The sequence below is a fragment of the Oncorhynchus nerka genome, linkage group LG15 (assembly GCF_034236695.1).
Source record: "Oncorhynchus nerka isolate Pitt River linkage group LG15, Oner_Uvic_2.0, whole genome shotgun sequence".
NCBI classification, from domain to species: domain Eukaryota; kingdom Metazoa; phylum Chordata; class Actinopteri; order Salmoniformes; family Salmonidae; genus Oncorhynchus; species Oncorhynchus nerka.
In genome coordinates this window covers 64,447,899-64,474,641 of record NC_088410.1, presented here as the reverse complement: position 1 = coordinate 64,474,641, position 26,743 = coordinate 64,447,899, and the positions used below count along the sequence as shown (strand labels likewise).

The window sequence follows — 26,743 nt, the reverse complement described above, 5'->3', positions numbered from 1 at the left end:
TTGTGTCTGGAAGTAGCATAGACTAGCCAGAAGCTAGCCAACTTCTTTCTCCAATTAGCTTAAATGGGCTGGTGCGCTACCTTGGCAAAGTTGGTTTCACTTAGGATAGCCTATTTGTGGGGCTAGTTATGGACTATCAATAAATGTCCAAAATGTAAATAGGACAATAATTTCACGTTGCACACCTTTTAGTTGTCTCATTAAATGCTTCAATATTTATATATTAAAGACATGCTCCGGTACTTTGGCAACCAGTAAGTATTTTTTAAACCTCCAGCTTTGGGCTGGATGTGTCAATGTGTAGTTCATACATGCATAATCTATGAGCAGAAATACTGTTTTACCTCAATTAGCCACAAAATCTCGAATGAGCTTCAGCCCCTTGTCATTTGTGAGTGATATATATATATATATATATATATATATATATATACAGGTACAGTTACGGTACCCTTCATTCTGTGACATACCATTTTTTCCTAATTAGCTCGCAAATCTCTGTTTTGGATGAGACTGACTTTATGACCAAAATTATCCTATTTACACTTTATAGTCAATTTTGACAATAGAATAAATGTTCCTAACTCATTTTGAGGCCACATATGCCATTTTAAAAAGGAGTAGTTGCTTATTACGTTCAGTTGCTCTTTAAAAACAGGTCATATCCATAGTCAGTCATAGTGATTTAATTGTGTTCTGAATTAATTTAGCTCATTTATTTTTTAAATAAAGACTTGATTATATTATACTACCCTAACCCCATTATTTTCACTCATTTCATTTAGTAAATTGGTTACAATTGCTGTTTTATACTGAAATTGAAAAAATGAATTAAAGACTGATTTTACAGCAAATCATTATTTTCTGTTTTTTTTTTCGAGCTCCTTGAGTTCAAGGACATTACTCATGTGGTATGGGTGGGTAACTGGATTTGTTAAAGGTGCTGTCTGTCACATTTTATTGATCGTTTCAACTATTGAAATATACCCCTTTGTTTTTGAAGAATACAACTAAGAAATACTGTACCTAAAATAGCTTATTATTACTAAGCTATTTCAGGAAGTTGTATGTCCACTGAAGGTGGCCATTTTACTACAGATGTAATTAAGTGCTATTTACAAAACTGCATGTGGAATTTGTTTACAGAGGCAGCGACATTGTATCTATTTTATGTCATCATAGTTTACTATACACACTTTTCCACCAATCACAGTTCTCAAAGGAAGCAATTACGTCATATGTCCTTCCTGGGGCTGCGCGCATCTCCGCCTCCTTCCTTTAAAAACAAATACACCGTTTTTATTTTTTTATGGTTGTGCGCCGCCCTTTTATTTACCATATTAGCAATTAGCTAGCTAACAACTATTTGTTTTCCCGTGATTTATACGCGCTTTTGTGATAATCAACGCCATCGCTGAGGTCCACGAAGGATTGTAAAGGTAATACTGCTTTTCAATGATTTGACCGTCAGCATATTTGTTCCGCTCTGAACTGCACAATGCCATTTTATGGTGTGCTTTGCTAATATAATGGCGCCTGTCGGCTCCCTCTCCTCGTCGAAGGGTAAGTTGCTAATCATGGTTCCCCTTATCGCTGACGTCCGTTGACGCGGGTACTTGCGTGCCAGTGACTGTGTATTACAAAAATTCGCTCATTCATTGAAACAAAAGCACATACTAGCCACGCTAGCTAACGTTAGCTAGCTACAAGGCCAATGTTAAAGAATAGCTGGCTTGTCCACCAATGTTTAATTAGCCAGCTAGCTAGTGTTAGCTGGCTTGTCCACCAATGTTTAGTTAGCCAGCTAGCTAGTGTTAGCTGGCTGACGTTATACTGCCTGATTTGACCAATTAACGTTAGTTAGCAATAGATAAATAAGTAACGTTTGATAACTATCAAAAGTTACTAGGGGTGTGTTCGTAAATTCAATCTTGAGTGCCAGAGTGCACTCGTAAATTCAGAGCGTTGTCAGATTGTCCGTTTGTAAATTCAAAAGCGTTTCGCTCTTGGAGCTTTCAGAGTGCACACTGGACGCTCTGGCCGAGGAGTAGGGCTGTTCCGAGCGTTCTGACCTCACAACGGCAACCACTCTAACGTTGTTAGTTACTTCCAGACACGCATGAGAGAACATCTCACTCGCCCAAGCAGAGCTGACTATGCTGTTTTCATGTTATCCAGAGCGTTGATGATTAATTGTTGATGGCAACAATTTAATTACGTTTTTTGCGGACGTTTACTGACACACCCGCCATATTCAAGGGGTGTTGAGCGTTCGTAAATTCATCAGCTATTTTGCGCTCTGGCACACTCAGACGAGTGTTCTGAAATCGCAGTAGATGGCCAGAGTGAAATTACGAACTCACCCGAATTTACCTAGCTAGTTAGGATCCTCTCATTTGAATACAAGCTATGTTAGCTAAACGCTCACCATGCTTGATAACTAGCTAGAGAACTCCGCTAGCAAACAATGCTTACATAGCTAGCGACATTGGAATTTGCCTGTTGACCACCAGCTAACGCTATGTTGAGCAAGAAAGACAACGCACTTGGCTAACATAAACGTATAGCTAGCTACCACAGGTTAGTGCTGTCAGCCTTGTAACTAGCTAGCTACTGGTACCTTAGTTTTTATTGGTTTATTTTACTAGGCAAGTCAGCTAAGAACAAATTCTTATGTTCAATGACTGCCTAGGAACAGAATAACTGCCTTATTCACGGGCAGAACGACATTTTTTTTTTTTTTTTTTTACTTTGGCAGTTTGGAGATTCGATCTTGCAATCTTTCGGCTACTAGTCCAACGCTCTAACCACTAGGCTACCTGAGACCATATCCTTGGTGAGACATTCTCATTAGCTACACATATCCTGGTGGAGGTGCATAGTAATTCTAGCTATGACGAATAACTAGCCAGTCAATCGTTTAAAAAAAAAAGTATTTTAGTTGTGAGGGATAGGTGACTGTACTCTATTTCCATGTAGATTCTCAGCCTGTCCAGTCCTTGTCCACCATATCCCTCTATTTACAAAATAGACTTGCCAGAGAGGGCTCTGTCCAGTGCCCATACGCACCAGTGGTCTTTAAATGTTTCTGTATATCTGCCTCCGCAGTGACAATGGAAGAGGTGCAGAACAGCAATGGCGCTGAGACACAGACTGTCACCATCCCCACCACCATCACAGCCTCCCAGATCTCCCAGATAGCCCAACAGGTAACAGCTGATATCAAGAGGTTAATAATGGAAGTAGGGATTAGGAATGGGAATGATATCACCGACGGCAATGTACTATGCAGGTGAGAACTTTGAGGGCCATGTAGCGTTACTGTCACAGAGAACAAGATGGGTTCATTCTGTGAATAATATCAGCATGGTAATGAAGAGGCATAGTTACCAAGGTGTCTGCAGGTCCTTTAAGTCTTAAATTAATTGATCTGGTCTATATTGAGCCGCTGCTTAAATACTCACTATGCAGAAAACACTGCCATTTCCTGGTAAATATGTAAAAAGTTACATATTGCAGCTTTAATTGTTTCCACCACTCAACAAAAATATAAACAATTGGGTCATTCTTACAACTGACATTTTACCAAAAAATTACTGAAAATGAATGGAATTTTTCCCGATTTCCTCATGGATCACTGAGATTAGGATCTGTACTTATCTATTTCATTTTTTTTAGATAATTTTTTCCACAATTCTTATTACTGCAACAGTTTTCAAAGTAACAAATACATCCTTTGCAAAAAAAGATAAACAACAATGAAAATAAAAATATTTACATCTAAATTATACTATTTTAAATCAGACTTGTTCCAAATTTGAGCTTTTTAGCCGTTTCGGTAATAAGCAGGCCAAGTGGGGTGAAATGGGTTATTTGAGAATAAGAATCTCATTCTGTAGCATATAATTCATTAAATTAACTTTTCACATCTAAGGACTACTCTAGATGATGGATCATTTGTGAATAAAAGTTATACTATTTTAAAACTGATAGGTTTGCATTGGGGTTTTGTAACTCAATTTGCTACAGACATGGTTTCACGAGAATCGCATGAGAACTCGAGGCGCACTTTCAAGTTGTTAGAGCTATCAACATGTGCGCCTCTGTGTGTGCACATCATGTGCGAGTTGGGCTGTTGCCAGAGGAAAGAAAGGAGAGAGCAAGGTAGCCTATACAATTTGATATACAACAGTATCTAAAGCTGGGACAATAAACCGGCATTGCCATCCTCTTACCAAAGCAATGTTGCTTGCTTAACCCTCCTGCTGTGTTCCAGTTGAATTGGACTGATTTTACAGGTTTTCTCTCTGAAAAATGTAGTTCATTTAATCTGATTGTCATAAGGTTCCATGACTGTGTCCACACAGGGCATCTGAACACACAAAATACATTTCTGAAGATTTTCATAACATTTTGGGTGTCTTATTTAACTTTTGTACACCTGTGGTGTTCCCGGGTTAAAAATGACCGGTCATTAAAAATGAAGGGGCGAGACTACAATTACTGTATAAAATTGAGTTCAGGCACATGTCCATTCATCAGATGGACACACTTCCTCTCCCAGACCCCCACATGCATGCATGTGTGTTTGAGCACACACACCTCACTCCCCTTCTTGGCTTCCATGGCAACCCCCACAGGAACCTTTCTCCAATATAATCTTTCCCTCAATGCCAACAGGTGTGGTTCCATTCTCACAAACAATCGCAACATGGTTTCAATACTACATAGAACTTTTCTTGCAGCTCTGGTATATAAACATTTTGAGGCCTTGTTCACAATTCATTCTTTGGCAGCACGTATCATATCTTTGATCATGACACCGGTGAGGAGAGAGTCCTTGTTAAACTTTGACACAAAGAGGTCTGTGATAAATAGCACTGTTTCATCTGAGTATTTGTTATAATCAAAATAATCCATACATTTAGTTTTTTTTTTACTCAAACGAGTTGTATGAGCTCAGGTCAATGAGGCCTACAGGCCATAAATAGAAGTTGTAATGTTCACAAGAACGTAAGTTGATTAAAAAGATCTAATGCAACATTATTTGATAATATATGGATTATTATGGGTTTATAATCAGTTATAATGGGGTGGTCATTTTGGACCGGGAACACAGAATTAATTAACATGAAATGAACACAACAGGAGGGTTACGTGATTCGGCAACCCAAAGTTCCTGCTGATATTTTTTGGGGGGGTTGGGGAGTTCTAAAACCATTGTTTGGTGAACAGTAATGTGAGAGTCAGGCGGCATTGGTGGAGAATGACGTGTTGAAAAGGGCGAGGAACGAGATGGAGTCACAATCCATGCCAGGCACACCTGTGAGCTCTGGAACTCCACCTCCGGCAGGCAGTCAACATACGTGGTTGGTTCGTCAGGTCATCGGTTCACCCTGACATTTCCATTCCTCTTCTGACAACAGCACTTGACCAACTGCTCCACAGGCACAGCAAGGGCCGCCCGGACCATTGTGCTGTTCAGCTATTCCAAGGATGTGTAACCGAAGAGATACCACGAGTGGGCACAGAATAGAAACTGGGATGGCTCCCGAGGCAAATGTGGCTTACCAGTGAACCTCCGGGTGTTCATCATTAATACTGTGTCTCAGTTTCTGTTTTTGACTGATGCAACCCGAAAAAGCATTAACTGAAAAAGTCTGGACATGGCCTGCTCTCCCTTATGTAAGGAGTTAGGCACTTTCCCATGTTTACTACAGTATGTACTGTAGGCTATGTTTACTTGTCAGACTGCACAGTAACCCAAAACCAATGCCGGTGGCTTATCTTCAAAATGCTTTATTATACAAATGTAAAAGCATATACTGTACAGTACTGTATTTCTTCATCAGCATCTTTATGCTTTTGTTAATAAAATAATGATATAAATACTGTTTCAAAATGCTGATGTTTGATTTAGTTATGGATCCATAATGAATTACTATGAGAATAAATATCACTGAATTAGACATTTTGGAACAAAGTTGTCGAATGAAGGTAAACAAATTGTTGCTTACTGGTGCCATTATGGCTATTAGCAGGGCTATATTTTGGACTTTATAAATAGTATTTTGGCCTGTTCAGATTACAATTGCTCACTGTCATTTTTTGGAAAACAAAATCATCTCAAAAATATATATTTTTTATATATACAGTGGGACAAAAAAGTATTTAGTCAGCCACCAATTGTGCAAGTTCTCCCACTTAAAAAGATGAGGCTTGATTTTCATCATAGATACACTTCAACTATGACAGACAAAATGAGAGAGAAATCCAGAAAATCACATTGTAGGATTTTTTTATTAATTCATTTGCAAATTATGGTGGAAAATAAGTATTTGGTCAATAACAAAAGTTTATCTCAATACTTTGTTATATACCCTTTGTTGGCAATGACAGAGGTCAAACATTTTCTGTAAGTCTTCACAAGGTTTTCACACACTTGCTGGTATTTTTGCCCATTCCTCCATGCAGATCTCCGCTAGAGCAGTGATGTTTTGGGGCTGTTGCTGGGCAACACGGACTTTCAACTCCCTCCAAAGATTTTCTATGGGGTTGAGATCTGGAGACTGGCTAGGCCACAAGGACCTTGAAATGCTTCTTACGAAGCCACTCCTTCGTTGTGTTTGGGATCATTGTCATGCTGAAAGACCCAGCCACGTTTCATCTTCAATGCCCTTGCTGATGGAAGGAGGTTTTCACTCAAAATCTCACGATACATGGCCCCATTCATTCTTTCCTTTACACGGATCAGTCGTCCTGGTCCTTTTGCAGAAAAACAGCCCAAAAGCATGATGTTTCCATCCCCATGCTTCACAGTAGGTATGGTGTTCTTTGGATGCAACTCAGCATTCTTTGTCCTCCAACCACGACGAGTTGAGTTTTTACCAAAAAGTTATATTTTGGTTTCATCTGACCATATTCTCCCAATCCTCTTCTGGATCATCCAAATGCTCTCTAGCAAACTTCAGACGGGACTGGACATGTACTGGCTTAAGCAGGGGGACATGTCTGGCACTGCAGGATTTGAGTCCCTGGCTGCGTAGTGTGTTACTGATGGTGGGCTTTGTTACTTTGGTCCCAGCTCTCTGCAGGTCATTCACTAGGTCCCCCCGTGTGGTTCTGGGATTTTTGCTCACTGTTCTTGTGATCATTTTGGCCCCACGGGGTGAGATCTTGCGTGGAGCCCCAGATCGAGGGAGATTATCAGTGGTCTTGTATGTCTTCCATTCGCTAATAATTGCTTCCACAGTTGATTTCTTCAAACCAAGCTGCTTACCTATTGCAGATTCAGTCTTCCCAGCCTGGTGCAGGTCTACAATTTTGTTTCTGGTGTCATTTGACAGCTTTTTGGTCTTGGCCATAGTGGAGTGTGACTGTTTGAAGTTGTGGACAGGTGTCTTTTATACTGATAACAAGTTCAAACAGGTGCCATTAATACAGGTAACGGGTGTAGGACAGAGGAACCTCTTAAAGAAGTTACAGGTCTGTGAGAGCCAGAAATCTTGTTTGTAGGTGACCAAATGCTTATTTTCCACCATAATTTGCAAATAAATTAATTAAAAATCCTACAATGTGATTTTCTGGATTTTTTTCCTTCTCATTTTGACTGACATAGTTGAAGTGTACGTATGATAAATTACAGGCCTCATCTTTTTAAGTGGGAGAACTTGCACAATTGGTGGCTGACTAAATATGTTTTTTTTTGCCCCACTGTATGCCTTCCCACTGTGGTTATCTATTTCAGCACCGTTTCGCACTGCTCTGAGACAAGCATGGAGAAATTAAAATGTTCAATTTTTATTCTTAAGATATATGTTGACTGAATATAAGCAAGTTATGTCTGCTAAATAATCAAGTTAGGTTTCTCCAGGAATAAGTCATACTAAATATAAATAACAAACTGGCTTTATTTACACCCCATGTTCAAGAATTGCCTTGTTCTCGCTCAATCTAGGTTAAATGAAAATACTCTCCCAAAATATTGTTACTTTTTAAACAAAGCGATTTATTAGTTCATTTAGAATTATATAAAAGCCCCTTAGGATCTGTGAGAATATCTAACGGAAAATCCCCCTTAGATATTAATTTAGAATCCCCCATCCTCTAAATGTAATTATTGGCGGAGAGTCACGTCATTGGAAATTTTTATTTTTTATATACTGTAGGCCTACCATAGGCGAAATGGGTCTCAGTAGTGTTGAGTAATGTGCTATTAAAAGTGGTGTAGGTCTTCATTTATTTAGAGCATATTGAAGTTCGGAGCAATAGGATTTTAAGCAAACGCCTACACCTATTTTGGCACCGTTTCACGTCGCTAGGAGACAAGCATGCGGACTGGTCTTGATAAATCAATGAGCTTTTTATTTTCATCTCTGTTTGGGTATTGGTTAGACTAGAATTAGAAAATGAGGGTGCAGAAATGTTTTGCTCTTAGTGTAACCTATTTAACTAGGCAAGTCAGTTAAGAACAAATTCTTACTTACAAGGACCGCCTACTCCTTCCTCCCCGTCGGGGAATTGAACCCCCATCTCCCCCGTGCCCTGCCCGCATGACACAGGGATTCTTTAGCTAAATAGCCCAGTACTCTACTGCCGACCGTCACGCTGTACAGTGCCATATTTTCTGTTACATCCTAATGGAAACCCAGAGGGTTTTTCTTGGAATAGAAACATGATAATATTAACTAAGCAAGTACTAGTCAAAAGTTTGGACATACCTACTCATTCCAGGATTTGTCTTTATTTTTACTATTTTCTACATTGTAGAATAATAGTGAAAACCACACATATGGAATCAGTTAAGAACAAATTCTTATTTACAAGGACAGCCTACTCCTTCCTCCCCATCAGGGAATAGTACAGACATGGCCTGCTCTCCCTTATGTAAGGGATTTGTCACTTTACCATTTTTATTACAGTGTATATTGTAGGCTGTTTTACTTGTCAGACGGCACAAAAACCACCTGCATTTGCTTTAGGCTATTGTGCAGTCTGACAAGTAAACATTGCCTACAATAATAACTAAATCAACATATGCATTTTTGAAAGAGTATTTTTAGCATTATTTTATTAACGAAAGCATAAAGATGCTGATGACGAAATACAGTACAGTATATAAATTATCCAAATTTAAAAGCATATACTGTATTTCTTCATCAGCATCTTTATGCTTTCGTTAATAAAATAATGCTAAAAATACTATTTCAAAATGCAGATGTTGATTTAGTTATCGATCCATAACGATTTACTATGGGAATAAATATCCCTGATTTACAGACATTGGAACAAGTTGTTTAATGAAGGCAAACAATTTAGAATCCTCTTATGCTGTAGTCTACTCCTGATCGTCACGTTGTACAGCGCCATATGTTCTATTCCATCTTAACGGAAACCCTGAGGCTTTTTGTTCTCCTGGAATAGAAACACCATAATATTAATTGAGCCAAATTTCTTAATTAATCCCATATACTATGTTATTACAAAAAATGTAATGCCAATATGGAAGACTATCAAATGCTTCTCAAATATGCCCTCTGGTGGTCAAACTAGCACTATCAGAAAAATGGCTGACAATTATATAACGTGCCACAGAATGCTGCAACAGCCCACAAGGCGTGCTGCAGTATGATGCAACTTTTAGTGGAGGAACCACTGTACAAAACATTGTTGCTCTGTTTCCTGCCTTAACGTGACCTCTGGATACATATAGAATCGCAATACATATTGTATTGGCAGCTAAGTATCGTGACGACCCTGGCAATTCCCAGACACCGCTCTTTTACTGTTCGTTGTTGCTGCATCAGACTCTAAAGGTAGTCTCAGCGAAAGCAGAATGGCTTCGCTCTCACATAGTCACACAGGGTATGTGCACTGGTGCGCTTTACGATACTACAACAACAGAGGGGAAGGGGAGCCTCGCACTTCAAAGCTCTTAGTAGTTGTGGAAATGTACCTGCTACTGCTGTTTGCATCTGTGTCACCTGGCTGAGTAGCTTTAATAGGACAGCAAACCAAATCCAAAGGATGGGACAGTACATGATTGAATATTCACTCCTGTGTCATCGTCTAATCTGACTGTGTTTGCAGATGTCTCTGGGGGGCTCTCCTGTGACTGTGGTCCAGCTACCTGGGGGTCAGTTCCAGGTGCAGGGGGTGATCCAGTCGGCCCAGTCGTCTGTCATCCAGTCCCCACAGTTGCAGACTGTTCAGGTAAGAGGTGTTCCTCAACAACTAGGCCCGAGCCCGTATTCACAAAGCATCTCAGAGTAGGAGTGCTGCTGATTTAGGATCAGTTTTACCATAAAGATCATAATGAATAAGCTACATCCACAAGATCTGCTAAATATGTGTATTTGACCAATACAATTTGATTTTAATCCTAGATCAGCAACCCTACTCTGGGATGCTTTATGAATACTGCCTCTGGACTACAGTGCCTCTGGAGGACATGGAGGTGTCCCCTGTTCTTCTAGCATACTTTAATCGTTGTTAGCCTTTAGCTTATGTTATCTTGCCAAATGGTATTACTGGGGTAAATGTGTGATTGATTGGGCAGATATCTCTATATTGTACACTCTAGAACCACCACATTCTAATTTAAGTCAGGGTCCTGGACAGTGATTCTGATTCCCATGTAAAATAGCTTTTTGAGTGACTAAAACATCACCCATAGTATTTTTTTCCTGATAAAAAGGCTAAAATTGAGAACTGCGTCTTATGTTAAGACCAAAAAACTACCAGTAAGTCTGAAAAGACCGACCAAGTGGAGAGGGAGATAGTAGGCTGAGTGGCAGGGGGAACCTCACCTTGACTGACGGTTGGTGTACCTGTGGACCACAACTGGAGGTGTACCTGTGGATGTATTTCAAGGCCTTCCTTCAAATACAGTGCCTCTTTGCTTGACATCATGAGAAAATCAAAAGAAATCAGCCAGTACCTCAGAAAAAAAATGCGTAGACTTCCACAAGTCTGGTTCATCATTGAGAGCAATCTCCAAACACCTGAAGGTACCACGTTCATCTGTAACAACAATAGTATGCAAGTATAAACACCTTGTGACCAGCTGTCATACCGCTCAGGAAGGAGACGCGTTCGGTCTGCTAGAGATAAATGTACTTTGGTGCGAAAAATGAAAATCAATCCCAGAAGAACAGCAAAGGACAATGTGAAGATGCTGGAGGAAACCGGTACCAAAGTATCTATATCCACAGTAAAACGAGTCCTATATCGACATAACCTGACAGGCCGCTCAGCAAGGAAGAAGCCACTGCTCCAAAACCACCATAAAAAAGCCAGACTACAGTTTGCAACTGCGCATGGGGACAAAACTCATACTTTTTGGAGAAATGTCCTCTGGTCTGATGAAACAAAAATAGAACCTTTTGGTCATAGTGACCATCGTTATGTTTGGAGGAAAAATGGGGAGGCTTGCAAGCAGAAGAACACCATCCCAACCATGAAGCACGAGGGTGGCAGCATCATGTTGTGGGGGTGCTTTGCTGCAGGAGGGACTGGTACACTTCACAAAATAGATGGCATCATAACGAAGGGAAATTATGTGGATATATTGAAGCAACGTCTTAATACATCAGTCAGGAAGTTAAAGATTGGTTGCAAATGGGTCTCCCGAATGGACAATATCCCCAAGCATACTTCCAAAGTAGTGGCAAAACGGCTTAAGGACAACAAAGTCAAGGTATTGGAGTGGCCATCACAAAGCCCTGACCTCAATCCTATAGAAAATGTTTTGGCACAACTGAAAAGATGTGTGCCAGTAAGGAGGCCTACAATCCTGACTCTGTTACACCAGCTCTGTCAGGAGGAATGGGCCAAAATTCACACAACTTATTGTGGTAATCTTGTGGAAGGCTACCCAAAACGTTTGACCCAAGTTAAACAATTTAAAGGCAACGCTAACAAGTACATGTAAACTTCTGATCCACTGGGAATGTGATGAAAGAAATAGAAGCTGAAATAAATCGCTCTCTACTATTATTCTGACATTTCACATTCTTAAAATAAAGTGGTGACCCTAACTGACCTACGACAGGGAATTTTTACTAAAATGTCAGGAATTGTGTGAAACGGAGTTTAAATGTGTTTGGCTAAGGTGTATATAAAATTCAGACTTCAGGTGTGTGTGTACAGTCGTGGCCAAATATTAATTTTCACAAAATCTGCTGCCTCAGTTTTTATGATGGCAATTTTCATATACTCCAGAATGTTATGAAGAGTGATCAGATGAATTGCAAAGTCCCTCTTTGCCATGCAAATGAACTGAATCCCCCCCCAAATATTTCCACTGTATTTCAGCCCTGCCACAAAAGGACCATCTGACATCATGTCAGTGATTCTCTCGTTTAGGTATGAGTGTTGATGGAGACGGCCGGAGATCACTCTGTCATGCTGATTGAGTTTGAATAACAGACTGGAAGCTTCAAAAGGAGGCGTTGTGCTTGGAATCATTGTTCTTCCTCTGTCAACTATGGTTACCTGCAAGGAAACGCGTGTTGTGTCGTTATTTACTCCTGAGGTGCTGACTTGCTGCACCCTCGACAACTACTGTGATTATTCGATTTGACCATGCTGGTCATTTATGAACATTTGAACATGTTCTGTTATAAGCTCCACCCGGCACAGCCAGAAGCGGACTGGCCACCCCTCATAGCCTGGTTCCTCTCTAGGTTTCTTCCTAGGTTTTGGCCTTTCTAGGGAGTTTTTCCTAGCCACTGCTTCTACACCTGCATTGCTTGCTGTTTGGGGTTTTAGGCTAGGTTTCTGTACAGCACTTTGAGATATCAGCTGATGTACGAAGGGCTATATAAATAAATTTGATTTATTTGTTGCCTAGACTTCACTGCAAATGACACTCAAGTCTTGGGAAAAAACAATACACTAATATTGCAGTTTGCCATGACAGCCTTTAGAATAGAATGCTTGTGACCACACACAGCCTATATCTAAGTATTGCACTTGTGAAAAAAACCCATCTTAAAGTAGAACTAGAATGAGACGTGCTTTATATTTTTACTATATTATAGTGGCCACTATAGGAGATGATAAAAGACAGTACTGTGCAGCCGTCTTCATCAACCTGGCCAAGGCTTTCAACTCTGTCAATCACCGTATTCTTATCGCCAGACTCAACAGCCTTGGTTTCTCTGACTGCCTCGCCTGGTTCACTAACTACTTCTCAGATAGAGTTCAGTGTGTCAAATCGGAGGACCTGTTGTCCAGACCTCTGGCAGTCTCTATGGAGGTGCTACAGGGTTCAATTCTCGAGCCTACTCTTTTCTCCTTATATATTGATGTCGCTCTTATATATTGATGTCATTCTTTGCTCCACCTCTACGCAGACGACACCATTCTGTATACATCTGGCCCTTCTTTGGACACTGTGTTAACAAACCTCCAAACGTGCTTCAATGCCAGACGACACTCCTTCTGTGGCTTCCAACTGCTCTTAAATGCTAGTAAAATGAAATGCATGCTCTTCAACCGATCGCTGCCCGCCCGACTAGCATCACTACTCTGGACGGTTCCAACTTAGAATATGTGGACAACTATAAATACCTAGGTGTATGGCTAGACTGTAACCTCTCCTTCCAGACTCACATTAAGCATCTCCAATCCAAAGTTTCCTATTTCGCAACAAAGACATCTTCACTCATGCTGCCATACTTACCCTCGTTGTAAAACTGACTATCCTACCAATCCTTGACGTTGGTGATGTAATTTTCAAATTAGCCTCCAACACTCTACCCAGACTGCATCCAATTTGCGATCACAGTGCCATCCGTTTTGTCACCAAAGTCCCATATACTACCCACCACTGCGACCTGTATGCTCTCATTGGCTGGCCATACCCACTGGCTTCAGGTCATCTATAAGTCTTTGCTAGGTATAGCGCCGCCTTATCTCAGCATACAGGTATATTTCACTGGTCATCCCCAAAGCCAACACCTTTGGCTGCCTTTCCTTCCAGTTCTCTGCAGCCAATGACTGGAACGAATTGCAAAAATCACTGAAGTTGGAGACTTATATCTCACTAACTTTAAGCGCAAGCTGTCAGAGAAGCTTACCAATCGCTGCAGCTGTACACAGCCCATCTGTAAATAGCCCATCCAACCAACTACTTACCTCATCCTCGTTTTTCTGCTCACAACTATTTCTACTTGCACATCCTCATCTGCACATATCACTCCAGTGTAAATTGTAAATACTTTACCACTTGGCGTATTTATTACCTTACCCCCTTCATTTGCACACACTGTATACAGATTTGTTTTGTTATTGACTGTACGTTTGTTTATCCCATGTGTAACGCTGTCGTTTTTGTCGCTTTGCTTTATCTTGGCCAGTTTGCAGTTGTAAATGACAACTTCAAATAAAGGTGAAATAAAAAATGTAAACGTCAATCAACATGTAGCCTTGTGCAAAAAATAATGTTCACGGAGTAAAAATTACAATAAAAAAAGGATAATCCTCCCCCCTTACTCACGTGTTAGTCAAAATCAAAACAACAAAAACAACGTATTTGGGCTACACTGAACATTATTACGTTGTGCACTTTTTGCCTGTGGACATCGATTCTACAATGTGACACCAGAGCATGATACCCTTTGTTGGCATAATTGATCTCTTTCAGGCAGAGAGTAGACCTGGCATACCCCTTTTTTAAGGAAAGGGGGGAAATATTAGTTCATATAACAAACTAACTAGAGTACTAACATTTTACACAGATTTCCAGGGTCCAGTAAGCAACTAACGCGCTGTAACTTAAGGAACGGCAAGGAGTCATATACCAGTTAATACTAATTGTTAGTTATGGTCTAGTTACTAACGTTAGCTCATCTGATGTTGTAATGTTATTAGCCAGCTAATTTTCACAGCATTATTTGATCAGTTAAGTTGGCTAATGTTGCTCAACATTTTTCTGGCTAGCTAAAGGAGAATTCGATCCAGCTACTGTAGCAAGGTGCTCCCTCACCTCAAACTTTCCAAATACCAGTTTTTCGGTTATGGCTCATGAAGTACGCTTCATCACCTTCTCCGTGGTCAGGCTTCTCGCCTACCTCTTCCAACAGGTCCCAGATGTGCTCAATTGGATTGACATCTGGGCTCTTCGCTGGCCATGGCAGAACACTGACATTCCTATCTTGCAGGAAAACACTCACAGAACGGCTGGTGGCATTGTCATGCTGGAGGGTCATGTCAGGATTAGCCTGCAGGAAGGGTATCACATGAAGGAGGAGGATGTCTTCCCTGTAACGCACAGCGTTGAGATTGCCTGCAATGACAACAAGCTCAGTCTGATGATGCTGTGACACACCGCCCCAGACCATGAGGACCCTCCACCTCCAAATCGATCCCGCTCCAGAGTGCAGGCCTTGTGTAACGCTCATTCCTTCGACGATAAACGCAAATCCGACCATCACCCCTGGTGAGACATAACCGCGACTCGTCAGTGAAGAGCTCTTTTTTTCCAGTTCTGCCTGGTCCAGCGACGGTGGGTATGTGCCCATAGGCGACGTTGTTGCCCCTTGCCATCTGGTGAGGACCTGCCTCGCAACAGGCCTACAAGCCAATAAGTCCAGCCTCTCTCAGCCTATTGAGGACAGTCTGAGCACTGATGGAGAGATTGCGAGTTCCTGGTGTAAAAGAATGGCAAGTTGTTGTTGCCATCATGTACCGATCCTGTGCAGGTGTTACACGTGGTCTGCCACTGCGAAGGACGATCAGTTGTCCGTCCTGTCTCCCTGTAGCGCTGTCTTAGGCGTCTCTCAGTACAGACATGGGTATTTATTGCCCTCTGAAGTCCTCATGCCTCCTTGCAGCATGCCTAAGGCACGTCCACGCAGATGAGCAGGGACCCTGGGCAGCTTTCCTTTGGTGTTTTTTTGGTGGAGTCAGTAGAAAGGCCTCTTAGTGTCCTAATTTTCATAATTGTGACCTTAATTGCCTGCCGTCTGTAAGCTGTTAGTGTCTTTAATGACCGTTCCGCAGGTGCATGTTCATTAATTGTTGATGGTTCATTGACCAAGCATGAGAAAAAGTGTAATCCCTTTACAAGTTATTTAGATTTTTTTGGGGGGGGTCTTTGAAAGACTGTCCTGAAAAGGGGATTTTTTTTTGTTGTTGCTGAGTTTAATTTTTTTTTATATCCTATCCTTGTCTGTCGGTCTGTTCAAGTTTGGGGTCACTTAATGTCCATGTTTTTGCAAGAGAAGACAATTTTTTGCCCATCTTTAAAATAACATCAAATTGATCAAAACACAGTGTAGACATTGTTAATGTTGATAATGACTATTAGCCTGAAAGAATTGTAATGGAATATCTACATATGCGACAGAGGCCCATTATCATCAACCATCAGTCCTATGTTCCAATGTCACGTTGTTAGTTAATCCATGTTTATCATTTTAAGAGGCTAATTGATCATTAGAAAACCCTTTTGCAATTATGTTAGCACAGTTAAACTGTTCTGATTTAAAGAAGCAATAAAACGGGCCTTCTTTAGACTAGTTCATTTTATTTGCTGACCCATTGCAGTTAAATTTTGGCACCAGTAGATTAGCTTTCTAGTTTTGTAAACCACACCTTCTGCGATGTTGGTTACAAGGCGGTACGTATTTAAATTAGGTAAGAGAACAAGATGTTACAATTGGCGTATTTAAATTAGATTTTGATATCACAATCCCCCTAAATAATCCCGCCTTCTGAATTCAAGTGTTTGACATGAGGAAGTTGACCAATAACTCTATGATCAAACTTTATCAATGTACCAGTAATACTCTTTTTTCATGATCTGATTTCATCAAAATATCACAATTAATGATTTTTGACTGTGCAGGACCTTCTAAGTAAACATGGTGTATGAGTAACTCATCATGTACCGGCGTCTCTTCTTCTCCTCCACAGGGCCAGGGCTCAGACAGTGACGATTCCCAGGACTCCTCAGACAGTGGAGCCTCTGCCCAGAAAACCAGAGAGATACTTGCCAGACGGCCCTCCTACAGGTACCTGCCACCGTGCTGTTGTATCAAACACCATCTTAACCTGTCCATGTAGTGGTGGAAAGAAGTGTGTGCAGACTGCAGAGGTCTATGCTGGTGATGGACTGGGATATTGGTGGCACTCAAGTCACCTTTTCACCTAGTTTAACACCTGATTTGTGACCCCCACCACCTTCTCTTTTTGGTGTTATGTTCCAACATTTTAAATGTTATTTTTTACATTAGGTAAAAGTACAGACTCAGAGCTTCAAAATGGTATATCATACAGTGCATTCAGACCCTTTTACTTTTCCACATTTTGTTACCTTGCAGCCTTATTCTAAAATTGAGGATAAATATTTATTCTCAATCTACACACACTACCCAATGACAAAGCGAAAACAGTTTTGGAAATTTTAGCAAATGTATTAAAAAAATCTAAACAGTAATCGGTGGAGAAGAGCCTTGGTCAGCTCCAGAGTTCCTATATGGCGATGGGAGAATAGTGGTGGCAGCATCATGCTGTGGGGATGTTTTTCAGGAGCAGGGACTGGAAGGCTATTCCGGATCATGGCAAAGATGAACGGAGAAAAGTACAGAGATCCTTGATGTAAACCTGCTCCAGAGCGCTCAGGACCTCAAACTGGGGAGAAGGTTCACTTTCCAACAGGACAATGACCCTAAGCACACAGCCAAGACAACGCAGGAGTGGCTTCAGGACAAGTCTCTGAATGTCCTTGAGTGGCCCAGCCAGAGCCCGGACTTAAACCCGGTCTAACATCTTTGGAGAGACCTGGAAATAGCATATTTCTGTCCTGTGCTTTGGAGCAGGACATGTAATGCCCATAGCCTTTTCAGTGCAAAAGTCCTGATTTTCCCCAAAAAAATACATGCATGGGGGATGGTTGCACATTTCTGGGAGGAAGGACATCAACGTTGCACAGCAGCTGAAACCTGGTCCCAGCTGAGTGAAAGCGCCTTGGCTGCAACAACACCAGGCTCCAGACAATTGAAGCTGTAATAGAAGAAAGCAGACAAAAATAGACATTGCACGCTAGCAATAACATTCCTTGACCCGAAGTTCAAGCAATAAGCTCAAAGTACAAAGACAAAATACCTGAAATGTTGGTTGTTCACCCTCGTTCATCTCCTTGTACTGGGGGCGGAGAGCAGGTTTATGCTGAAAGACAAATCCAGAAAAACAGGTTAATACACAAATTCATTCATCTCCTATATCTTTACCTGTTGACTGCTACAGCTGTACTAAAATGCCCTGTACACTCAACCTGCTTCCAGCCATACAATTGCAATGCAGACACTACACGATAACTAAATGGATTTAGGAAACGTTTAACTAGATAATTACCAGCTAGTTGAACATGCAAAAAAACAACCGAGTTCTATAATCCAGTGTAGATGGCTAACTATTTAGCCATAATTTAATTGTGACTAGCTAGCCAACTTAGGGACATGCTATCACTTAACATGGAGTTTGATTAGCATTCGCACCACAGTGGCTAATTTCAGTAGCTAGCTAGGTAAACATGACAAACTGACCAACATGACAAAGATTATCATTATGTCATGCATGGCTTAGCACATCAGCAATCAACATTAAGAGCAGAATGCAACTGGCCAGCTCAGCTAGCTAGCTGGCTGTAACTTTACCTGTATGCAATTGGCTAGCTAGGTAGCCAACAACGAAAACAACTTTTTTGATACAATTGAGACAACGTATGTACAGTGCATTGGAAAAGTATTCAGACCCCTTGACCTTTTTCCATATTTTTACGCTACAGCCTTATTCTGAAATTGCTGAGGAATTTTTATTTAATCAATCTACACACAATACTCCATAATGACAAAGCGAAAAACAGATTTGTCATTTTTGTAAATGTATCCCCCCCCCAAAAAAAAATATTTACATAAGTATTCAGACCCTTTGTTTTGAGACTTGAAATGGAACTTGAAATGCATCCTGTTTCCATTGATCATCCTTGATATTTTTCTACAACTTGATTGGAGTCCACCTGTGGTAAATCCAATTGATTGGACATGATATGGAAAGGCACACACCTGCCTATATAAGGTCCCACAGTTGACAGTGCATGTCAGAGCAAAAACCAAGCCATGTGGTAGAAGGAGTTGTCTGTAGTCCTCCCAAGACAGTATTTTGTTGAGGCACAAACTGGGCAATCGGGGGAGAAGGACATTGTTCAGGGAGTTGACTGAGATGTTCACTCTGACAGAGTTCCTCTTTGGAGATGGTTGTCCTTCTGGAAGGTTCTCCCATCTCTGCAGCACTCAACCAATCAGGCCTTTTATGGTAGCATGGCCAGGCGGAAGCCACTCCTCAGTAAAATGCTTATGACAGCCCGCCAGATTCTCTGGTCTGATTGAAGTCTTTGGCCTGAATCCCAAGCGTCATGTCTGGAGGAAACCATCCCCTGTGATGGCAGCATCATACTTTAGGGATATTTGTCAGAGGCAGGGACTGGGAGACTTTTTTTCTAAAACTGTTTTCAGCTTTGTCATTATGGGGTGTTGTGTGTAGATGGAGGGGGGGACTAATCCATTTTAGAATAAAATTGTAATGTAACAATGTGGAAGAGGTCAAGGGGTCTGAATACTGTAGCTATGATGATTCATGGCTGTCTTTCCAAATTTAAAGCTGCTAGCAGCAATGTCGGGGTTAAAGCTGTTGGCCCACATTGCCACCATCAGGACCAATTTTAAAACATTTCCCTAGGATGAGCTACTGCTGTACTCCTACAATGATATCTTTTAATGTTTACTAGTGTTCGGGAGTTATTTACTCTGAAAAATAAGAACCTAACACTAGAGAAGCTTTAACCAAGTTTAATTTAATCAAATGTATTTATATAGCCCTTCTTACATCAGCTGATATATCAAAGTGCTGTACAGAAACCCAGCCTAAAACCCCAAACAGCAGGCAATGTAGGTGTAGAAGCACGGGGGCTAGGAAAAACTCCCTAGAAAGAAACCTAGAGAGGAACCAGGCTATGAGGGGTGGCCAGTCCTCTTCTGGCTGTGCCGGGTGGAGATTATAACAGAACATGGCCAAGATGTTCAAATGTTCATAAATTACCAGCATGGTCAAATAATAGTAATCACAGTGAACAGGTCAGGTTTCCATAGCCGCAGCAGAACAGTTGAAACTGGAGCAGCAGCTCGGCCAGGTGGACTGGGGACAACGAGGGGTCATCATGCCAGGTAGTCCTGAGGCATGGTCCTAGGGCTCAGGTCCTCTGAGAAATAAAGAAAGAGAGAATTAGAGAGCATACTTAAATTCACACAGGACACCGGATAAGACAGGAGAAATACTCCAGATATAAGACTGACCCTAGCCCCCCGACACAAACTACTGCAGCATAAATACTAGAGGCTGAGACAGGAGGGATCAGGAGACCCTGTGGCCCCCATCTGATGATACCCCCGGACAGGGCCAAACAGGCAGGATATAACCCCACCCACTTTGCAAAAGCACAACCCCCACACCACTAGAGGGATATCTTCAACCACCAACTTACCATCCTGAGGCAAGGCTGAGTATAGCCCACAAAGATCTCCGCTACGGCACAACCCAAGGGGGGGCTCCAACCCGGACAGGAAGACCACGTCAGTGACTCAACCCTCATAGGGACGGCATGGAAGAGCACCAGTAAGCCAGTGACTCAGCCCCTGTAATAGGGTTAGAGGCAGAGAATCCCAGTGGAGAGAGGGGAATCGGCCAGGCAGAGACAGCAAGGGCAGTTCGTTGCTCCAGTGACTTTCCGTTCACCTTCACACTCCTGGGCCAGACTACACTCAATCATAGGACCCACTGAAGAGATGTGTCTTCAATAAAGACTTAAAGGTTGAGACCGAGTCTGCGTCTCTCACATGGGTAGGCAGACCATTCCATAAAAATTGAGCTCTATAGGAGAAAGCCCTGCCTCCAGCTGTTTGCTTATAAATTCTAGGGACAATTAGGAGGCCTGCGTCTTGTGACCGTAGCGGGTAGCATACGTGTAGGTATGTACGGCAGGACGAAATCGGAAAGATGGGTAGGAGCAAGCCCATGTAAATGCTTTGTAGGTTAGCAGTAAAACCTTAATCAGCCCTTGCCTTAACAAGAAGCCAGTGTAGGGAGGCTAGCACTGGAGTAATATGATCAAAATGTTAGGTTCTACTCGTATTTAGCACTAACTGAAGTTTTTTTAGCGCTTTATCCGGGTAGCCGGAAAGTAGAGCATTGCAGTAGTCTAACCTATAAGTAACAAAAGCATGGATTAATTTTTCTGCATAATTTTTAATCATTCCCAAAGGTTCTGTACAGCTGTAATCAGACAGCAAAACATTTAGTTCTTGACAGTTATATACATCCTACTTAAGACACTCCTCCTCCTTACAGTTTATGGCTCCACAGGAAACTAATAAAGAGGGTAACAGGATGACAAATATTTTACTGCCTTAAAATAATCTGTCCTCACCTCCTGACCTCACACATTCCTTCATCTAATCCACAGATGTCCATTGTTTTTCTTCAGAGAACCATTAACTTCTGACAACCCAGTCTCTTTCATTTCCTATCTCAATGATCAAAGTTTAGCCGATTCCAACACTAGTGAGCCACTTCTCCATTAATTTGGTTCTGTAGCATTGTGTGTTTTAGTGTAAGGATTTCGGTAATGGATTATTGTATGAGTAATCTCCCGCTTCTTCACGGTGGTCTGTAGGAAGATCCTCAATGAGCTGTCTGCTGAGGAGGTGGCGTCACGGAATGAAGGAGAGGATGAAAACCCTGCTTCCTCTGGCATGACCACAGTGACAATGCCCAACACCCAGACAATCTACCAGACTAGTAGTGGCCAATACAGTAAGGGTTGCCCTACTACATAGCACAACAACCACACACCATCCTACCAGTGCATAATAATGTCACCATAAATAGATTATACAGGTAGATATTGTTAGAATTGGAGGCACTTGTTGAGTAAGGGATCATCAATAATGTGATTCTACAGTTTTGTGAAAATATATCGTACCGCCGGGGACAGGGAGTGCAAACTGGCTCCTGATGTGTGGTACTGTAAGCATGCACAAATCCCTCAACTTTTCACAGGCTTTCAACTCAGGCAGCCATGGGCATGAACAGAAAAGTGAACCTTCACACAGTTGCAATTTCTTTTATAAAAATGTATATATCGAAAAAAAATGCAACTTTTTTTTTCTCTCTCTCATATCGGTGCCTGTCATACCTAGTAGTTACCATTGTCCCTAACTTCCTGTATGTTTGTCTGTAGTTACCATTGCCCCTAATGGCGCCATCCAGCTGGCCAGCCCTGGGTCAGAGGGTCTCCAGGGGTTACAGACTCTCACCATGACCAACTCAGGCCAACAACAGGGCACCACCATCCTACAGTACGCTCAGACGCCCGATGGACAGCAGATACTTGTGCCCAGCAACCAGGTGGTCGTACAGAGTGAGTATGGCTTCATGACTCACGGTAAGCGTTGAGACAATACCACAAGGAGAAGTACCCAGTAGTGCCTGCTAAACCCCCCCCCAATAATTGTTGTGTTGTCACTAAAGCTTCTCTGAAGGCGTGTAAAATATCCACTGATCCCAGCTTGTGGGCCACATTGTAATGTGTTGAGATTTTGAAGAGGAGATGCTCTCATCTACTGTTTTAATTGGCCTCATCCCCCTCAGATGCAGGAGGCGAGATGCAGACGTACCAGATCCGCACGGCACCCACAGCGCAACAGACCGTGGTCATGACTTCCCCTGTAGGAATATCTGAACAAAAGAGTGGCGACCCCACCATGAAGAGAGAGATCCGCCTCGCCAAGAACAGGTGTGTGTGTGTATAAGGATGTGTTGCACAGTTGGTCCCTTTGTCTGTTTGTGTGTGAACCAACTTCTCTGGTTGAAAAAGGCATCGATATTTGTCAAACATTTATTCCGGAACGAAAATGTACTAGAGTGTAAGTCGAATCATTTTGGTCATAAAGTCAGTATATTCCAAAAGTGTTTTGTGAGATTTTTGTAACTGAAGATATCTCAACTTACAGAATGGTTGGGTTTTGATTTCAAACCTCCCCACACAAGACTGCTGCCTGGCACCGTAATCACAGCTGGCAGGAATCAAATCATCTGGATCACAGCTGCCTGGTGTGCACACTATCCAATCGCTCACCAGACTCAATCTACTACCCTGCCACTTATTTACAGACAGCCAAAGTAACCATTAGCGCACAGCGCCTCAGACTTGATTAGATAGCATTTGCGACAATGTCTTATATTGCTATGTTGAAAGAATGAGAGTTCTTTTATAAAAGCCTTTTTTCCCCCAACTAAAACTTCCGATTGGTGCGGTGGTCTAAGACACTTCATCTCAATGCAGGAGGCGTCACTGTAGTACCTGGTTCGAATCCAGGCTGCATCACAGCCGGCCGGGATTGGGAGTCCCGTAGGGCGGTGCAAAATTGGCCCAGCGTCGTCTGGGTTTGGCCGGGGTAGGCCGTCATTGTAAATAAGAATTTGTTCTTAACTGACCTAATTAAATAAAAATAAAAAATAAAATCACAATTGTGAGCTAATGTTAGCCCCAGAAATCAAACTTTTATCAAAAATGGCAACATCTAGAAAGCAGGATGCTCGAAGCATGGAATTCCCTGACCAATCACGTACACGTTGCCATGCTGCGTCACGTGGTTGCTAAGCCGTGTGGTGGCCTGCTTGGAATGGTGACCGACTAGGAACAATCAACATTACTGCAAGGATATGATCTAGTCAACATAAGACACCCACATCGAACCACACCACTAAGACTGAAATCTTGTTTTTCTTTAATGCGCAACAGAAAAACACATGGAGAATCAATGAGTTCAGTCGCTCTTTAAATGTAATCCTCTAAAGCCGTTTTCTGTGTTTCTCCCTGACAGGGAAGCTGCCCGTGAGTGTCGCAGGAAAAAAAAGCAATACGTGAAATGTCTGGAGAATCGTGTGGCGGTGCTGGAGAACCAAAACAAGACTCTCATTGAGGAACTCAAGACGTTAAAGGACCTGTACTGTGTCAAAACAGGATAACCAGGAGGAAGAGAAGCCAGCCAGCGAACAGGACATTTAACGGCAGTGAGCGGCTCAGCTCTGCCACATGGACAACCGGGAACACATTTCATTTCAGACCTGAAATCATCCTCCTCAGTTTGTTTTATACTCTGTTTTAACATGTCGTGAGTGGTGGCCATGGGAACTGTCCCATTTTTAAAAGACAATGAAAGGGTGTGAAAGAGGTTGATTGTCTTTTTATTGCGCTAACAAATGGATTACTAACGCTTAAATTTGTATTTGTGTATATTTTGTAAGCACACGGAAGGCGTGAATTGTGAGCTTTATCATTGACATTCAATTTCCAATTGTGTCCCCCTTTTCCAGAATCGGCTCCTTATTTTCCTTGTGTAGCAGTAGGTTCAATTTACTGTTTTTAACATCTATCAATTTGCGGCTGTATTGATTGTATGATGACTTCTATGATGTGATTTCATGTATTTTTTTATGTGAACCAGCTATTCCCACCCCCATTCTTTCCCCCATGAGGAAATGTTACAAGTACCATTCCTTATCCTTGTCAAGAGGGATGTAAGGGGTATTAGATAAGATAACATTGTGTAAGGCGGACTTTGCTGTTACTAAGACAATCTATCAGGGAGAACACACAATGGCAGGGTAATATTTATTTTCTATTTCTGGAGAGGGGGAATGAGCGAATCAAACAAAAAGAGGGAAAGCAATGTCACTCATTCTGTAAGTAAATTGAAATAAATATTTTTCCAGTCTTTACATACATTGCTTACTGGGGATTTTTCTGTTATGTATTACTCATTTGGGCTGTCCAGTGGTGGAAAACAAATACCCAGTTGTCATACTTCAGTAAAATTAAAGATGCCTTTTTTGATAGAAAATTACTCAAGTAAAATACAACTTGAGTAAAAGTATTTGGTTTTACATATACTTAAGTATCAAAAGTACATTTAATTGCTAAAATATACTTATGTATAAATCATTTCAAATTCCTTATATTAAGCAAATCAGAAGGCACAATTTTTAACGGATAGGCACGGGCACACTCCAACACTCAAATAATTTACAAACCAGGCATTTGTGTTTAGTGAGTCCACCAGATCAGAGGCAGTAGGGATGATAAGGGATTGTCTCTTGATAGGTATGTGAATTGGACCATTTCCCTGTTGTGCTAAGCATTAAAAATGTAAATAGTACTTTTGGGTGTCAGGGAAAATGTATGGAGTAAAATAAAGGACATTTTCTTAAGAAATGTAGTGAAGTAAAACTTGTCCTAAATAGTAAAGTACAGATACCTAAAAAAACAACTTAAGTACTTTACACCACTGGTCCAGTCTCCTATTTAGTGACAAGTATGAGGTTTTCATTGGTATATGATGACCTCTAATGGTCGTTGATGCAGTTTCCCACCTAGCAATGTTTGTAGATCAAGAGCATGGGGGCCATTGTCTAGGCCAGGTTCTGAAAGCGGTTGTCACTACTTTCCAAGGTAAACATTTTTTTTAAACCTTTTGGAAATAAGGTGTTTTGTATGGATTGGTATACAATGTATTGAGATGTATTTCAGGCTAGCCCCATATTACACTGCAGTAACTTTATAGTTAGCCTATAGCCATGCTGCTAGCCAATGGACATGGTTATTTTGTACTATGAAGTAATAGGTAGTCTAGCTAGCTAATTTTGTAACATGCTTGTGCTTGGTTTGACATTTCAGATGGCAACAAAATCTAGTGTAGTTTATTTCTAGAGGAGAGACAGTCAATGCATGTATAGGGGGAAATGTAGCCAACTGAACTAAACACCACAATTTACGATAAATAGTACATTTACGATAGTAAATCGAGGAGTTGCGTTTAGTTGGCTAGGGAACACTTTTTACATCATGCAGGTTTCTCAGATCAAATAGCCTAACCTATATGGTGCCCAAAAAACAAAAATGCACTCATGTTAACATATCCTAAAAACAGGACAGGTCAAAGTAAAATGGACAATCACAACTTGTCCAGAAGTTTCACCCCATTGGCATGATCAGTGCTTTGAAGTTTGTATCCCTCAATTTGACAAACTGATCATAGTGAAAAAGGAAATACTTCTGCATTTCCTGCTTAAATAGCCAAATTGATTAGCCACAGGAATCAGGAAAAATAAAGCCAATGCAATGCCCTGTTTTACAAATGGTTGGCCTACCACATGGATGAGCATTCAAAACATTTAAATTTCAGGCCATTTCTTCTCCCTAAAAAAAACCATGGTAGCCTTTTGAGATGCATACCTGGGGACTGGGAGGGAGCGCACTCAGCGCAGCCTCGGAAGCGCGGCTTCGGGAAAGTATTCAGACCCCCTGACTTTTTTCACATTTTGTTTCAGCCTTATTCTAAAATGATTAAAAAATAAATAAATCCTCAGCAATCTCCACACACTACCCCGTAATGATAAAGCGAAAACATGTTTTTGCAAATGTATTACATAAGTATTCAGACCCTTTGCTATGAGACTTAAATGAGCTTCGGTGCATCCTCTTTCCATTGATCATCCTTCAGTTGTTTCTTTAACTTGATTGGAGTCCACCTGTTGTAAATTCAATTGATTGGACATGATTTGGAAAGGAACACACCTGTCTATGTAAGGTCCCACAGTTGATGGTGCATGTCAGAGC

General features: G+C 41.4%; 1 protein-coding gene across 4 annotated transcripts; it reads left to right on the top strand.

Annotated features, from left to right (window-relative positions):
* The first annotated feature begins 1,277 nt into the window (after positions 1-1,277).
* atf1 (activating transcription factor 1) lies at positions 1,278-24,850 on the top strand. 4 transcript variants are annotated; one of them, XM_029683210.2, is made up of 8 exons: positions 1,278-1,439; positions 3,109-3,209; positions 10,090-10,212; positions 16,924-17,021; positions 21,737-21,876; positions 22,304-22,507; positions 22,714-22,858; positions 23,949-24,850. In XM_029683210.2, the coding sequence occupies exons 2-8, from the start codon at positions 3,114-3,116 to the stop codon at positions 24,091-24,093; spliced, it is 951 nt and encodes a 316-aa protein (XP_029539070.1). In that variant the 5' UTR covers positions 1,278-1,439; positions 3,109-3,113; the 3' UTR covers positions 24,094-24,850. The 4 variants fall into 4 exon arrangements, with proteins under 4 accessions (XP_029539070.1, XP_029539067.2, XP_029539068.2 ...); XM_029683207.2 differs by lacking the exon at positions 1,278-1,439 and adding an exon at positions 1,501-1,563; XM_029683208.2 differs by lacking the exon at positions 1,278-1,439 and adding an exon at positions 1,504-1,563 and having other exon boundaries at positions 22,304-22,483.
* The last annotated feature ends 1,893 nt before the right edge of the window (positions 24,851-26,743 follow it).

What these genes read in the sequence shown, in the direction of transcription:
- atf1 (XM_029683207.2), top strand. Translation starts at nt 1,509, where the DNA reads ATGGTGTGCTTTGCTAATATAATGGCGCCTGTCGGCTCCCTCTCCTCG. An exon ending in GCCAGACGGCCCTCCTACAG is followed by an intron (nt 17,022 to 21,736) that starts GTACCTGCCACC and finishes GGTGGTCTGTAG; the next exon opens with GAAGATCCTCAATGAGCTGT. An exon ending in GACTAGTAGTGGCCAATACA is followed by an intron (nt 21,877 to 22,303) that starts GTAAGGGTTGCC and finishes GTTTGTCTGTAG; the next exon opens with TTACCATTGCCCCTAATGGC.